At 42.4% G+C, this 17,242-nt stretch overlaps 1 protein-coding gene across 7 annotated transcripts in view; it reads left to right on the top strand.

Annotated features, from left to right (window-relative positions):
• The window catches only part of KDM2B (lysine demethylase 2B), a 118,312-nt gene that overhangs the window by 8,507 nt on the left and 92,563 nt on the right, over window positions 1–17,242 (top strand). For all 7 annotated transcript variants that reach the window (XM_057422641.1, XM_057422639.1, XM_057422642.1 and 4 more), the window contains 2 exons: window positions 2,296–2,374; window positions 8,132–8,178. In XM_057422641.1, the coding sequence (XP_057278624.1) occupies window positions 2,296–2,374; window positions 8,132–8,178 (126 nt within the window). The remainder of the gene's footprint in view (window positions 1–2,295; window positions 2,375–8,131; window positions 8,179–17,242) is intronic.

Here is a 17,242-nt window from a genome sequence, read left to right as displayed (position 1 = left end):
TCGTTTTGCATGAGCATTTTAAGCTCCTTTTAGAAAAGTTAATGTGGTGGAGAAATTAAATACCTATCTCACTGAGGAAGGTATTTGTTTAGGAGATAAGCTCAACCCTGACCCCTCTTCCTCCAAACAAAACACAAACACCTATTTTTTTGAGCTGGAAAATGTTAATTAATTTTCCAGAAAATGATGGATTTCTACCCTCACCTTCCAAATACTCAGTGTTTGCCATTGCTACACTAACTGTAGTACAACCCATAGTTTCCCTCTCTCAGCAGCTCTGGTATCTTTGGGTTGCCTTCTCCTTTCTAGGGAGCTTGAAAATAAATGAGTGTCTTTTGTTAGTTTGTTGTGGTCTGGGTCTGCTTTGTTCAGTCCCACAAGGGATTTAGGCGCTTTGTTGGGGCATTAGAAGAAAGGCTCTGCCTTCCTACTTGCTCTGCCTTGAGTTTTACTATTGGTTTATTTTTATATCCAAGAGTTGAATCTAGGCACAACGGTGACAGTGGTTAGTAAGAATGAAACAGTTTGTGTGCACACATGGAATTGGTTGAGCCATAGATTCATTTATTTTCATTTCCCAGATTCTTGTTTTATTTTTTCATGATAACTCTTGATGTATTTTGTTGCTAGGAATGTGGTTGGAGGCTTTTTCCTCGAGGTGCTGCCAGGCAGTGGTGTGATTTTTGGCTTCAATGCAGTTTGTCAGAGCTACTTGTTCCCTACAGCTGCCTCTGCTTCTTCCTCCCAGCTTCTTCTTAATGTTTGTTGACTTTCTGACTTGGATGAGTGTCCTTAAGAAAATATCTGTGGTTTATTTATTTGCTTACCTAGAGGCAGTAGTTTAATGCCTCTGGGAAAGGAAGACTTCTCTAGTACAGAAGTATTTATTTGGTAACCTTAGTTAATTGGAGGATTCAATTACACTTATTTTGAGACTAGTAGCAATAAAGTTGCCATCATTTTAATGGTTTCGTAAATGGATAATTACAGTGCTCTGATTTGCTAACTCTAAGTAGGAATATTATATCCCTACTTGTCGTAATTACTAACTGAATACAGCAAAGAAAAAGTTGTAAAAATAGAGGGAAATACATCTGCGGGAGTGGAAGCTGAGCCTCTGTGTCCCCTGTTTCTGTCAGTATGGGTTCTGTAATAGAGCAAACCACTGCTACAAGCTCAGGTCTGAGGTTCTCATCTCTCCCAGGAAGTTTGCATGTTGCTGGCTGAATCTTGGGGAAGTTAAACTACTTGTGTGTATCTGAATATACTACATAAAGTGTGTGGTGTATTTCACACAATGTAGTGTATTTTGAAGTGCTAGAGAGTCAGGCAGTGTTTTCCATTTTAAGGTAGCGTATGGATGCTATAGAAAAGTCATTTTTTTCCTGTAGGAATGTGGGAATAGCAGAACCATAGAAACATACATGGCCACTGCAGGAATTCCTCTTCTCTCTGTGGCACAAGGCTCCAAAGGGAGTGTGGGGTTTTGTAGGCGCAGCTCACCCAAATCGCTGCCTTGTAACTTCCTCTCTAATCCCCAAATCGCTGCCATTGTATCAGATGGTTGCATAAAGAAATCCCCAGGCAAGGCCAGTTCTGCCTAATCCTCACAGTGCAGCAACAAGGTGATACTGGGCAGTGTTAAGACAACACATTTATGTTTAATTTTCAGTTTGATTGTGTGACTCCCACCCAAAATTGTTTATTTTCCACTGTCTTCCCAAGTGTCCGAAAGCTGTCTAAGATTCCTATCAGCTCCTGCAGTTTTTGAGTAACTAAAAAGTACTTTGTGGGAAGTTAGAGTAACCCTCGCATAAAAAGAGAGTTCTGTGTTCACACCATCAGGGCATTCTGCTCTACACAGATAATGCTCACATGGCTTTCTCCTAAACAGAAATGTACACCTTAAAATACATAAACCTCAGTAATCAGTTTAAACTACGCATTTGCCCCCAAAGAACCAGGCTGATGTGCAGTCATTTCATTATCTGTTAAACTGTTAATTTGGTATTTCATTGAGTGTTTCACCCCAGACCTTAATTGACAGACTCTGAGTGGATTCTGTTTTCTGTGCATCAGTGCACAGGAAAAATGGTGAGCAGCTGGGAGAGCATTGTCTGTCATCTGGTTTCCGCTTTGGCCCTAAAATATGCATTCTCTTTCTATTTTCCTTTAACTGGTAGTGGAGTTCTTTGGTGAGAAAAGGGAAATGGGGAGTGTTTTGAGGAAATGGAACGTGAGGTGCTAAGGCTGTTGTAATTGATGTTGGATTTTTTTTATCCATTATTCCAACAGATTTTACTTTTGAGTACGTGCAAAGAGAAGCTCTCAGAGTTCCCCTCATCTTCAGAAATAAGGATGGACTGGGAATTAAGTAAGTTACAACCAAGTCTTGATTAATAAATGCTTTTATAAAATAACCATTATGCTTTCCACTTGTATGTGGTATTTCTTTTGATGATCTCAAAATGCATTGCAATTAGTGAGACTGTCAGCACCCTGGAGAAGAGGAATGATTATTTTCCGCTTATAAACAAGCAGATAATGAGGCCCCTAAAAGTTAAGTGCAGACGGTGTGGTACTACACAATCAAAACCAACTCACTGATGAAAGTTAGGAACAGAATTCAAAGGTTCCTGTATCAAATCCAGGCTGGAATGACACAAGAGCCTGTCTTCAATTTTTGACTTCTCAATTGTTTTGTGTGTTACAGGTGGAATGTCTAATGGTGCCTGTCGCTTTCCATGATAATTGCTCTCTTCAGAATCTTACAGCTTTGTAAATATTCAATTATGTCTGGTTAAAACGTGGCATTATTAGAATCTTTTTGAGGTTGTGTTTTGTTAATATCCAGTCATAAAGGAGTTGGTATTTTAATAAGAGAATCCTGCAGGTTTCTTTGTGGAAGTGACCGTGTCTAAGGGCGAAATATTACAATGATACACTATCAGCCACACAATCCACAGTTTAGATAAATGGTCCTTGATGGCTTTGGAAATTAGGTCTTTGTAACTGATTAGATCTGAAAGACAGAAAATGGATTTTCTGAAAGCATAATTACTTTGCTCAGTTTCAGCTGAAACAGCTCAAAGTTTAGGGCACTGAGGAGTCCCTCTTACTTAATTAAAAAGAATCAAGGTACCCCAGTATAACTTGTGGAGAGGAAGAGAAGAAACAGTGTTTGGGGTATTTGACAGCAGTGCGTCCTTCTACCATAACAGCAAATAGGAGCTGATGTGATGCTTTTCATGATCTAGTAAAACTGGTTTATGTGTTGAACTAAGAAGCACTTACAGGCACTCAGGAGTAGTTACAGTGATGTTTATGTTGTTGTACTGGGATATGTTTTTCCTTAGGACTTAGAGCTCATCCTGCAGACACAAACATTACTGGGCTTCAGCTCTTGAAGTGCTGTAGATGTTGCACAAGATCCTTCACAAACTTATCTTGTGTTTCGGTGTCCATAGGCACAAGGTGTGAAATCTGCTGCTTCTTGAGAGCTTCAGCCTTCTGTAGTGAGGCAGCTGTAGATATTTCAGCACTCAGATCTCAGCTCACACATTACCATTTGTTTCCCTATTGTTCCTGTGCCCAAAATTTGGAGAGCTGCCGCCCAGGACTCCCCTCAGCTTGGTTAGCTGTGTGCTTTCATTGAAGCCTCCAGATGTGATATTGACTTTGGAGAGTGGCCTTTGGTCTTTCTTGATCCAGGGATTGAGAGACTCCTCAAGCTAAAGGGAGCATGTAGTGAGTAGTTTGGGGTTTTGTGTCGTGTGTTGGCTTGTTTTTCTTCAAGATGTGTTGCTTTTAGATGCATTTCGAGTCAGCATTCCTATTTGTCTTCCTTCTTGGAAGCCACCGGTGGTGTTTGTTAAGACCTTGAAGAAGGGGAGGGTTTGGCTGTGTACCTGCCCCATTTTAGGTTCTATGCCATGTGTACAGACAGGCCAGGTTGTATCTGCTGCTGTGTTTTACTGCGGCAGAAAAAGTGGCCTCGAATGCTGATGTGTATGTACACATAGCATGAATCCATGTATAGATGACCACATCTCAGAGATCACCGTTGAAAATCATGTACTTTTGTAAGGATTAGCAAAGTAGTCAAATAGATAGTTTTGGGATGTGTTGGAAGTGAAGGAGCAGCAAGGCTGGATGCTGTATCCCTTCATTTCTAGTTGGAGATCTGCAGCTCTGGCAGTTAGGATAAAGCATCTTTTGAATTCTGAACTGTGTTGCGATGTGGTGGAAGAAGAGTGAATGTTAATCCACAGCGAGAGTTTGGGAGTCACTTACCTGACTCTCTGTCACACGCTAATGCTTTGGATAGTGAAGGAGAAATATGCATTTCATTTGCTGTGATGAGCAGCCCAGCTGGACTAGCCAAATTCTCAGTTTCCTACTGACTGCTTGTGTCTTTCTCATCCTATTCTGACATGCTTCCTCCTCTCTAGGGCTGTTTCCCTTTCTCCCTTTTATAAACCATCCACACATCATGTGCCACTTCTTCCTCCAGCTGGAATTCTCTGTTAGGAGAAGAGAGTGAAAATACTGAAGCGTTTTATTTCTCTTCTTCTAAGGACATTTTTGATGAATTAGTATGATGTAAGAGCAAATTCTGTCTGATACAGGAGCTTTGGATGGTTCCTGCATGGAATCAGTTGAATTCTCCATTTCACAGTTAACTGGGTGAATTGTTTCTGTATTTCCATTCTGTGCTGAATCACTGCATACTGGCTGCTCAGGGGGATTCAAACATGAGACTTTGTAGCTCAGACATCTTTTATAGACCATTCTAATATTTTTCATTTAAATGAGCATGACTTACTTGTTTGAAATGATGTTGTAAAGGAATTGTAGGCACTTGGGCATAAATGCCACTAGAGCGAGAGAAGGCTGGAAACCCAGTTTATGTGTATTTTAAATGACAGAAGTGAAATGCATCAGCAGACTTCCCTATTTGGCACTCTGCGGGAGAACGTGATTTAATTTTATTTACATTTCCACTTCTTACATGTATCTGTCACAAGTAGCTGACATGTAATATAGGAATTGTGTGGATACATAAAATCTGTGTGTGAGATCAGAGCAATATTGACACCTGCATAACTGATCCAAAACATAGAGGACCTTTTGTCTCATCATCCTGACATGTACTGCTTGAATTAAGGAGTGTCATAGCCTCTGTATTCCTTCACTAGAGCAAGACTAGACAGCTTGCCTCTGGATAAGAGTCACTTGCTGATGAGACTCAGGAACCACTTCAGCCTCTGAAGGACATTCTTTTCTAGCACTGCTGTCTTGTGCAGAGGGGGTCATGTGTGTCATGATACCGTAGATGAGGTAATCCACATGCATGTAGGGTGACTTCTGAGACACAGTGGTCTGTAAAAGATATGATACAAGATGATTTTTAGACTTGTGACGTTCTGAACAACTGATGATTTACAGCTTCTACTCCTGTTTGCTGTGAAGCAGTCAGCTTGCATGTCTGTGCCTGGCAGATGTACAGAGCATAGCTGAACCGTTTGGTTACTGTGCTTGGAGATGCTCTGAAATGCCAAGAAATGAGATGAATGGGGACAGATTACACTGATACTTTGAAAATTGCTTTTCCTTATATTTGTGACCATCATGAGCTGTGACTGTGGCTGGGAGCAGGGAAGTCCACTTGAGATCTCTTAGCAGAAGAGGAGCTGCTTTTCTTGGAGGGTTGTTTGCCTATTTCCAGGGTTGTAACTCGGAGAGAGGATGCTGTTTAGAGAGATGGCTCTCTTAGCTGAACAGTGGTCATCTTGCATAGTACTGTGGTTAATCAGCTATGTCTGCCAGCCAGAGTTCATCCTCATTAGGATCTGAATAGGAGGCTTCTTTAAACATTTACTAAGACGCAGGTTTGCACCCAGTGCACACCAAAGCCTTTGCATTTCTTTCCTATTTGAGGCAGCATGGTTTGTACATAACAAAATGCTGAAAATCTCAAATGTAGTCAGTCGTATTTCGGTGTGAAGTCACCCTGCTGTGCTATTCTTCACCTACATTTTATGACATATGAAATCTTTGGAAGCATTCAGAGTGTTTTTACACAAGATACGTTTGCCTGAAAATTGCATAACAGTGAGGGGAAAAAAATGTCTCAATTCTTGCATTGTTGGTATTCTGGATTTATATGCAGAAAACCAAATCAACACTTACTGATCAGTGTAAGATTGGTGACTTATTTTGCCATCATAGGGCTGAAGCAAACCAGGCCTAAATGTGTAAGACTGTGGCAGTTATACTGGGGGGGGGGGAGGGGGGGGGGGGAGGGGACTAGAGGTTTAAAGCTGGAGTCATTTATGGTCTCAGCAGCCAGCAGAATGGGTTTGAATTAAAGGTGGGCTTCCCTACAAGTTCTTGTACTTGAAACTTGCTGTGTTCAAGCCTGAGATTCTTCCCTGGGAGTGTCTTTTGCTAATGTATTATACATCCTGAGACTGCAGAGAAGAAAAAGGTTATGCCAAGTGTGCTCTCCAAAGAGCTACCCATGTAATTTCATTGTTAGGATTGGTTTCTTCCAGTTTGAGTAGTGTTTATTGCTGGATTTGCTTGTATGCATCTGGCTTAGGGTCATCATTTATCTTGGTCACAGTAATCTTGTCTTGATTTTACTTTGATTTGTGCAGATGTGGAAAAGATTGCCATAGAACTGTAATTGTTCTACGTGTCTGACCCAGAATACAGGCAAGCTGTGTCATCTGAAGATAAGCCTTGCATGTTCTGCTCGCCCACAAATAGTTCCTCCTTCCCCTACTTCTGACTTTCTAGTGCTTAGAAAAGAAAGATGAGCTCTGAATGAACCCTGAAGGTCAGTAGATTCAGGCTGTTTCGTTCCAGCAAGGGAGTGAATTCCAAAGCTGTGGGGCCCTTGAGCTAAATGCAAAGATGTGAGGGTTGGCAAAGAATTAACAAAAGAGATTGTCCAGCCTCCACATCCCACCGGAGGAAAGTGATAAGGATGAAAGAGAGTGGACAAACAGAATCTGGCAAATGGTCCTCAAGTTACATGCAAGGCAGCTGATGCATTTTTTAACTTACCTTTTAGTATTTTCTTAAGAGTAAAAACTGCTCTAAAAGTTTGCCTCTGGGCTGGATCGTTCTGATTTCTAACTGGATTATGTCAAAAGTCCTTTATGACCAGAAGCAAGTTGTTTATCTCCATCCAGGGCAGTATAAGAGGGACATAGCACCAACTGGCAGGTCCTAGAGGGCTGGTTTGTGTTCCAATTCCTTCGTCAGGTTTTGTATGATGTGGTGGGAAATGCTGTCAGGAAGAGGAAGTCAGGCAGCTTTAAAACCCCACCACTGGTTTTGTTCTCTTTCTCAGTCCAGTCTGTCTGTTGTAGAATTCCTACCTGACACTTAAACCTCACTCATTTGAGGTACTGGGTTATTGTCTAATTACATTAAACCCTAATCCAGTGCCTGGTAGAAGGGATTGCATAAATGCATCAACATGGGCAAACCAATTATGCTGCTATTTAATTTAGCTCTACATTAGTTCAGATTGAATTGACCAACGATTTCCTTATTCACCCAATACAGCCAGGTTGTCTTCTGCCTGATGAGGAAGTTTGGAATAGGCATGAAAACAAATGGGCTTTAATTCATTATTTTTTATATGGTATTTCCAAGCAGTGAATCCAACCTGTGCTGATGGGACTTTGAATAAATTGTTTTTCTGCTCTATGCCTCACTTTGTATCCACTGGCAAATGAGTTGATGTTCACCTCGGGATACACTTGAGGCACCACCAGTTGCAAACCACTCAGCAGAGACAAGCTATACAGGTTTAGAATTGTATTGAGATCGCCCCCAAACCTTTCCTTTCCTCCCACTCCAGTGCTGTTAGTGCTTGAAAAGACACTTCTCTTTCATTAGGAGTAGAGAAACTTTTGTACACTTACCAGTGCAAAGATGTTATGTATGCCATTAAAACTTGCACTGTCCACACTTCAGAGAGGCCTTGCTTGATTCCACCTACTGCATTGCAGACAAAGGGCACTATACATTTATTTCTCTTTTATTATGGTAAAGAAAGTGTACCCATACTTATCCTGACAGTATTTAACATTGCTTTCTTTGCTAATTACAGAATGCCTGACCCGGATTTCACCGTCAGAGATGTGAAGCTATTAGTGGGTAAGTTATTTTGAATGCGCTGGATTAACTCCATACAGAACAGAATTGCTTTGAAATACTTGTCCAGTTGTGTTTGTAGACATTTGTGATAACTCTCAGAACCCAGGAGAAGGCATGGAGAAGCAATTTGTAAATGAAAAAGGCTGGGAGAACACTCATTAGTCCTTGTGCTGCCTGGACCCTGAGCTCATGCTGGATAATTGCCTAGTTGAAAGAGAGGGAATGCTTTTGCTCTTAACAGGTGTCCTACATACACTTTTGTGATCCTGGAAAGCAGCAGCTCTATTGATCGAATTCCCATTTTTTTTTTCTTTAACTGTTGTAGAGCATCTGTTTGCTAAAGGTATGATTGGAGCTGTATCACCTTGTGCCTGTGCTCCCCCAACAGCCTTTATCAGTGTCAGGTCAGTGTTTTGAGGGAAGGCTGTGAGAGAGACTGAGCACAAAGCTTTATGAACTGCCTGTCTTTGTGCTAAGACACAAACCAGAGGAGTGGTGACTGTAATCATCAAGTGTTTCCTAGCAATTTCTGCAAGAGAAATTCTTTTTTGACTCTAAGAAAAGCTACATTTTGAGTAGATTTGTGCTGTGTGTGTCTTTGAAACCTGCTTTTCCTGAAGATGGATGTGTTATTCACTGTTTGTCTGAAATCCTTACTGAATAGTGATACTGAGCTCTGTGAAGCCGTCGCTGTGGAGCTGGCTGAGGTTTGGATGTGGTAGCTGCAGTCCTTCACTGAGACTTTTAACTGCATTCTTGCTGGTTAGAATTTACCTGTGTTGTGGCAGGAGTTAAAGCTTTTAAAATAGCCCAGTTGCTTCATTCTGAAAGACAAACTTTAGAAAATGGCTCTGGAGTTTAATGATGAATGGGAATATCAGGTCTGGAAAAGATGTAAAGGAAAACAAGGGAGAGGAACTTGTGCCTCATTTCTGCTCACTTGGGGTTATCTGCGGGAGAGGGGTTATCTCTTAACCTTCCTTCACAAACAAAACCTGGCAATGTTGCTTGATTTATGGCCATTTATAAGGGTTAAAAAAGCCCCAGACCTCTTTGGCAGAAAATTCTAGGGAAGTGGGATGAGAAATGCTATTTCAGTTGGTCAATCTGCAGTTAAATTAGGTAATAGGAGGGTATTTGAAGTGAGAAATGTTACTGATGTGCTAAATACCAGAGTGTAGGTACAAAATCTCTCCTTTTGCTGCGGAGGAGCCTTGTCATTGCCTGGACCCTGTTTGAAATGTTCTGTGAGTTTGTTCCTTAGCTGATGAACTGCCGTTTCTGTGCTGAAGTCCAGGGCCTGACTTTGAGATGTTTTGGAACAGTGTGGTGTTGCATAACAACATTGTTTTTCCTGTGTAACAGTCAAAGTGTGGGAGTTGCATTTCCTCAAGATTGATGTCCTATGGAGGACTGGGGGGGGTGGAGATTCCTGTGTACAGGGCCAGGATATTTGTCAATAAATTTAGGTTTATAAAACAATAGAGCAGAAATACCACTTTGAGATTACCTTTAATGTAAACGTGTGTCTCTCACAGCTGCTTCAGCAATCCATGAATGTGTTCTTGGCCAGGTACTGAACCTCATGGGTCTTCTTATATTGTGTTTGGGCAAAAAGCCCTTTGGAGTCATTGTACTGAGCCTGTGATGTTGTCAAGACCATTGTCACTTGCTCTTTTTTTTTTAATACAGTTGATGATTTATGGCAGCACAGGTGGAAACTTTGATTCAGAAGGTCTAAAATATTTGGGAAATGGACTGTAAATTATACCTGAAAGTCGTGGTTCTTATGGCAAATCATTTCTGTCACTGTGGGATTTGTGCTGTGTGTAACAGCCACGTTGACACTGAGAGGACATGGGGCAGTTGCTGTCTCTGTGCCAAACATCTAAATTGCCTACTAATGACTTCAGGAAACACTGGTGAGCAATTTCCCTATTGCATATCATTGCTGATATATATGTTGCACACACAATCACAGAAACCTAGGATGGTTTGGATTGGAAAGGATGTTAAAGCTCATCCAATTCCACCTTCTGCCATGAGCAGGGACACCTTCCACTAGGCCAGGTTGGTCCAAGCTGGCCTTGAACACTTCCAGGACAGTCTAAGGTTCAAATAAAGCAGATGAAAAGTCTTGTTTTATTAGTATGTCCTGTGAATTATCCCTGCTTTGTTTAGGTGGACTCCTCAGATCTTGCCTGAACCTCCAGGAATCTTCTGCCTTTCTGAAGCCCCATGTTTTCCAAACTTATCCAAGGCCTTGCTGAACCTGGGAAGGGGATGATGTTTTGTGAATGTGAAAAGGAATGATCATAACTCTGCATCTGAATGTGTGTGGGAGTTGAGAGAGAACATAGCTCAAAAAATGTTGTGTTCTGTGCAAGCTTATTGGGTTTTTGGTGCTCATCGTTGCAGTGTGCTGGTGCTGTTTAAACTCATCATTTGTTCTCTTTTCAAATCAGGGAAACATATTTGTTGTAGACCATTTCAAAGTGAAGGGCTGGGTTTTTCCAAAGCACATCAATTCCATAGGAAGCCACTGAGCCTTTGGTCTCGAGTTATGCTGAAATCTTCCTTGCAGTTTTTCTAACATGATTGTTCTGTCATCTCCATATTTGAGTACCTGTAAGTCACAAGGAAATAACAATTGGTAGCCTGGTTCGTTTCATCTCCCTTGGAAAGCTCTAGTCTGTGGCAATAATAATGAGAAAAGAAAGGTGGGGGGTTTGTTACTTGTTTGTGATTACTTGGGTTTAGGTGTCTATTTTTATAGTGTTTCATCAGACTTCCAAGGAAACATTGCCATTGCTGGTGCTAATTGTGTAACAAATGCAGGTACCCGCTGTGATTTAGTCTGGTGATGTTTATGACCTGGTGCTTATGACTTACATGTTAGTGTGCATGAATGTGCACCAGTGTGTGATGTGTTGGATGAAACACTTCTCCTGTAGGGTGGCTTTACTTTAAAGAACAAACACTTTAAACTGCACGGTTGGAACCATGGTTATAAGTAGACTCCTACCTTCATATGAAAGATATCCTGGGTACTCTTTAAACCTGAGACAGTGGATTAATTTCAGCAGCTGGAATTTGTCTGATCTCTGAAATGGCTGTGAGCCAAGAAGATGAATGGAGAAGTTGAGAGGAATTAGTGGCCTGCTTAGGAACTTGAGACCACTCTTGAAAGAAGAAAAACTGTTGTAATTTAATAACTGTTAAGCTTTGTAATTTCATTGTCTAAGGTAGATTTGCTTGATACTTCTGAAGGAGCGAATGTTACTGTTATCCCTTGATAAGGTGATTTCAGATTTGATTAAGAGGGTCATTGGCCCTCTTAACATCTCCTTAAACATCTTCCACGTCTGCAGTAAAGTTTGAGGAGTGCTGTTCTGCAGGCTCCTTATTTTTCACTCTTGGCATGCCATGCTGCCATATGGGTGGCGGTAGTGTAAGCATATGGGCTACTTAAAACCCAAGTGCACAGCAGTAGCCAGTAAATATCGGGGCTTTGTTTTATCCCAGAACTTTCTGCACATTTGCAGTTGTTGTCTTTAAATCTGCACAGCCTCTTATGTCCTTGTTCCTTTCTTTCTGTCAGTGAAGTGGTAAGTGCTGGGGCAGCACAATAGCTTTTAACTTGGTTTTCCTCACTGTGATTCTGAGTGACTGCTCATGCCCAGGATGGGCAGCTATACAGAGTGTGTCTATTTCCCAGTTCTCTTGTGTTGGCTTCTTCTGCCAACAGTGCTTTCTGCATGGGGAGGTATCTGTTGTAGATAGGCAGGAAAGAAAGTGTTTTTCCCAGATGCCTGCTTGACTCTCTGCACACACATACCTGTGTGAGTGCTTTATGCCAGAGAACAAATGAAGTACACTTGCCTAGGTTAACCTAGGATTGAGCAAAGAGAAAGGTGACTGCCTTGCTCAGCAATCCAGGGCTTCTGTGGTGGCTGTTGACCATCTCTAGCCTTTGCTGCTCCTGTATTCAATGACTGAATGCAGTCATTTGTCGTAGTCTTTGATGTCAGAAAGCCAAAGCACACCGCATTCCAGTTTTTCATTTGTTTGATTTTTGTCTTGATATTATTCTTCACTGACATCATATAGTGTGAAGAAGGAAGCACTGGGTAGTTTTGGAAGCTATGAGCCGTGTAAAGGAGGGAGAAAGAGGAACCATCCAGGGATGTGTGCCCCAGTCTACCAGTCTGAGCTCTTTTCTCTTTTTGCTTACTTCTTTTTAGTGGTTTGCTTGGGTCAGCACTGATTGAATTTAAAAGAGTATCTGCTTTTCTGGGGCATCTGCACTGTCTCACCCTTTGACTTGTAATGGATGTCTGCACTGCCTTTGTCCTCCTGGGTTGTCACAGCAGCTCCCTGGGTAGGTGTGGAGTCACTGCACAAGCACAGTGTCTGTATCCAAACGGTAATGGCCAGTCTGGGTGCATTTGCTTTGATTTGTTATTTTTAGCTGTCCTCTCTCCAGTTTGCTTGCCACAGCCTGGCAGTCTGTTGCCATTGAATCCCAGCTTCTACACTCAGACCTAAATAAACTGAATAAACCACTAAATAAACCACAGCGGTGCTGCTGGGTCTGTAATGTGTGTCACCTCCTCTATCTGTGGGCTGGTGGTGCTCTGGGTGCCAGGATATGTGTTCTACACCCCCAAAGTCAACCTAGCAGTCCTGGCTAATGGTGAAAGGGGCGATTTCCAAACACGCTGAGGATTGTAAGGAAGAAAAGAGACTTTCAGTGCTTGTGATCCCTGGGCTGAAGAGGTTAAAGTTGTGACCACAGCGGTCACTTCTGTAGGATCAGCAGCATTGTTATGTGGAATTCAGCATGCCAAGTCGGGCATTGTATCAGTGGGAACAGTGCAAGTACAGGACTTAGACTATTCATGGGGTGGTCTAACAACTGACACCAACTCACTGTTTGATTTTATTTAACCAAATCACTAGGGGTTTATTTATAGAATTAAGTATAGGAGCAGTGAAGAATGTATCATCAGTCATGCTGTATCATGTATTTTTGTTATTAAACTCTGATGCTGTAGATTTGACTGGCCATGATGCTTACACAGAAAATGATTGGTTCCCTTCATTTAGTTCTTGTATTCACAGCCTGAAAAGCTTTGGTGGTTTTGTCTTGTATAAAGGATTCAAGTAAAGTTGAAAGCAGCAAAGCTTTTAATTGTGATAAAATGAGTGCATTCAGGTATGGCAGCAAAAAGTAAACATGGCAAAGCTCTGAACACTGTTGCAGAGTGCAGTCTTCATCTGGCCCAAGGAGATGAAGCACAGGGTGGGACCTAATGGATCATTTCAGTATTTGATTTCTGTGATTCTGTCAAATCTTTAAAGCCCTGGTGGGAGGCTTTGATCTCCAAGGCAAAGGGTGAAAGGAGAACCAAGGGTCTGTGTACCCTGTTGCTTTCTTTGCTGGGAATAGCTGGAGAGATACCTGATTATTGGTGGGTTTTGCCTTCTCATTAGAAAGACCAAAAGAACAGGAACTGAGCCAGAAGTTTCAGTTGCAAATTGAGTGTTTAAAGAAATAACTGTGGAGGTCCCTGCCTTGACTCTGAGTTTATAATCAGTGGAGAAAGATAACAGAATCAACTGCATCATCAAATCCCAGATGTTTGCAAGGGAAAAGCCCTATAAATAGGGGGAGTTGGCCCTGCAAGTACAGGTCTGCCTTCCCTTGTGTTGGAGGAGATGCTGTGTGCCATCAGACGTCTGCTCATGGGTTCTTCACTAAGTGAACAAGATGTTGAGGACTCAGTTGTACCGCATTGAAGTGAGCAGCTGAGCTGTCTGTAGCATCAGTGGAAGCAGTTAGACGTGCAGAGTATTTCACTGGCTGTTGAGGGTTTGTCACAAGGGAGAGACCTAAGCAAGCTTCCTGAAGTTGGGCACTGCAACATTTTGCTCTTTGTAGGAATAACTGCAATTCCACAGTGTAATGGCACACAAGAAATAGTGTGGCAACACATTCAGTTGGGACAGAAAGGATTACTGGAATGTAACAGCCTTAAATTGTGTGGGGCTCTGTTTCTTTTATCTGTCTATATTTTGTCCTGTTAAATACATATGCTGCTGTAATCCCCAGGAGCTGCAGCTAAAGTGGGAACATATATGTCAGGTACTTCATGAGAGATGAGAACCGCCTTAATCCATGCTCCTAGAAGTAGGTAATAATGAAAAGGGAGCATAAAGAGACACAAATGTTACAGGTAATGATTATTCTGGGTTTATGAAATGTGAGTTTATATATATTAAAAGATGTACATACATCTATAGATGCATATGTATACATCTGTGTAAATTCCACTTAGTACTGAATGGAGAATCATGAAGGGGTGTCTCCACAGAAGAGAACACTGGTGGCAGTGACTGCAGATCAGGTGGGTAAAGGCAGGAGGAAGGGCAGAGCCTATGTAAAACATTCCCTTTACGTTAACATACACTTCTTGCGGTGTGTTAGCACAGTGGTTCCCAGCTGGCTTGGCAAATGTGTTCAGCTTTCTGTTAGTAACTACTCCAAGAAGCTGAAAGCAAAAGCAAACCAGGTAACTGCCTCTGAGTAACTGCTTCCTGGTGGTTCTTTGGTTCATTCCTCCTGCCTGTTTGCTCCCCCTCTCAGATGGATCTGCTCTGAAATGGTATCATGGTTGAATTCACAGCAAACTACAAAGCGAGTCGAGAGGCTCGTAGTGTGGTCCATGGGCAAGTAGGGGAAATTTTGTCTTAATCACTGTACAGTTCTCCATCCTCTGAAAGAAAATTAGCCCTGCAGATACAAAAGGAGGACAAAGCAGCCACACACGGCCCTTCGGGAAACCTTCCATCATCTCTGCTCAATAGGGACCTGGTGTGGCTGTTTCTATAGAGCAGCACTCCCTTTGTTTCAAGGAAGTTGTGAAATTGGAGCTGGAGAGGAGTTGGGGGGAGGCTCGTTAGAGAAACACTGTTCTAAGGAGTGCTTCCCAAAATTAAACCAGCCTCTTCAAAGGAAGTGCAAAAGTTTGCCCTCAGACTTGCATCGACCTCTTGATTAAGATGTATGGTTCTCCCCCTGCACGGGGATTTGTCCTGTGAATGGGAATGCCACGTTTGGAAGAGCAGAAGAGCTGAGTCAGTCATTAGCTGCTGGGTCTCCAGGAGTCCTGTGTGGAGGGATATTGAGGCAGCAGTGAGGGCTTTGCTCTGTTCCCAGTGTCCAAATCATTGATACTCCAAAACACAGCGGACCAGGCTTTTTAGGGGAGAGGATTCAACACTGACCTTATGGGAGGGGAGGTACTTGTATGAAATATTTCCATTCATTGTAAGATTTCTCCTCTTGCTGCTTACCTTTGGGTTTTTTTTTGTGCCCCATGGTGCGATCTGTGCCTGGCTTGCTCTTTGGGCTCTGCTTTTCCCTTTTTCATGGATGCAGGACTGTTGGAGGATTAGCCAAAATTGAGTTAATGAAAGCATCCTCATTGTTCCCGTGGTGTGGCAGGCCAATGTCTGAGTAGTTTTGTAGAAAACAACTTGTGAACAGCCTGTGAGGATTCAGACTGAGGGTCCTCAGTCTCTGGATCCTGCAAGTCACACCCTAAATTCATCAAGGGATTTGGATCCACAGGGGGATACATCTCTGTGATACCTGAGAGAGGAGCAAGGGGATCCAAGAGCACTTTGCAGACAGGAGATAGGGATGGCTCCTTGCAGGATGAGGTTGAGCTTGGATTTTCCTCACAAGGGACTAAAATAACTGCATGCCAGTGCAATTCCCATTAATCTGAGGGTACAAACCCAAAACCTGTGCTTTAAGGGAGCTGAGGTACGTACCTGGCTGCAGGGGAAAAGCAAAGATCGGTAAGCAGTGTATGTCAGGTTGTCTCAGATGTTGTAAGGCTATTGCAGTTATAGCAACATGTCTGAGATCCAGTCTAAAGGAGAACAAACTGTTCCTCCATCATGTTGTGTTGTGGCCATAACCTGTTTGAAAATCTCCCACTATTCTTTAAAACCACTTTGTTTTTTAAATGCAAGTTCCAAATGTCCCTGCAGTCACTGCTGGGGCTGCCAACGTGCTTCACGTCTGAAGCTGCTCTGTGGTTGGGAAAGCTGCTAAGTGAGACCTCAATGAAAATCAGCAAATAAGTATTGCTACTGCAAGTGATACCTCCCAAGTTCCTGTAAGCGAGGATGGAGTCAAACCAATGGGGTTTTTATCAGCAGAGGGGTTATAAGTACTGTGGGTGTGAGCTGGCCACACTTTGAGCTGTTGCAGTTCCTTCTAAATGTGCCAAGTACGAAGAAGAAACGTGGGCAATATAAAAACAAAGAAGAAAAAGCAGTGTTGACTTATCGAAGTGATGCGGTCCAGTTCTGTCTTGCAGGTTTCTCTGTTCCAAGTTCAGCACTGAAGACTTCCTGGCTCATCCTTTGTCCTTGTCTTTTTAACTTTCTTTTCCCTTGAGCGACCTCTCCTGTTTCCTCTGTATCCCTCTTTCTTTGGTTTGGCTACTCTACTGTATAGACCTCACTTTACTCCCTAATCTCATAGTGGTTTATGAGCAGGTACAGATCAATCCTTCCAGACTCAAGCAAGGATACTCTTCCCAACCATGAGCCAATAATGATAGGGAGATCAGCATACTTTGCTGTAAGCAGGACACTTGACAGGTAGGTTTGTGTTTGTTTCTCATGGAAACTATTAGTTCTTTGTGTGACACCAGTGGATCAGACAATGTAGTATGCCTTCTGAGCTGTTCCTCTCTCTGCACCCTGTTTGCTCAGGGCTGGGAGGAATGGAAGAGTTCTGGAGCTGCACCGTGTTCTCTCCTGGGCAGGATTAAAATTGGAAACTTCAGAGTTTCTGAATGGATTTTCTTGAAGTGAAGGTTCCATCAGTGATTTCCCTACAGTCTGAGGCCTCTGCCTAATTTGTTGGAAATTGGAACGCTTTGTAGCAGCTCTAAAGAAGCCCTTTGGGACTTTGGCATCCACAGGTATCAGGCAGAGCAGTGCACGAATGAAGTGCAAATCTCTCTGTATTAAAAGTGGG

This window comes from Pezoporus wallicus, unplaced genomic scaffold (assembly GCF_028554395.1).
Source record: "Pezoporus wallicus isolate ANWC-B61680 ecotype Strahan unplaced genomic scaffold, APGP_CSIRO_Pwel_v1 contig_9942, whole genome shotgun sequence".
Classification (NCBI taxonomy): domain Eukaryota; kingdom Metazoa; phylum Chordata; class Aves; order Psittaciformes; family Psittacidae; genus Pezoporus; species Pezoporus wallicus.
The sequence above is the reverse complement of the archived record's forward strand: the minus strand, read 5'-3'. Positions and strand labels throughout refer to the sequence as shown.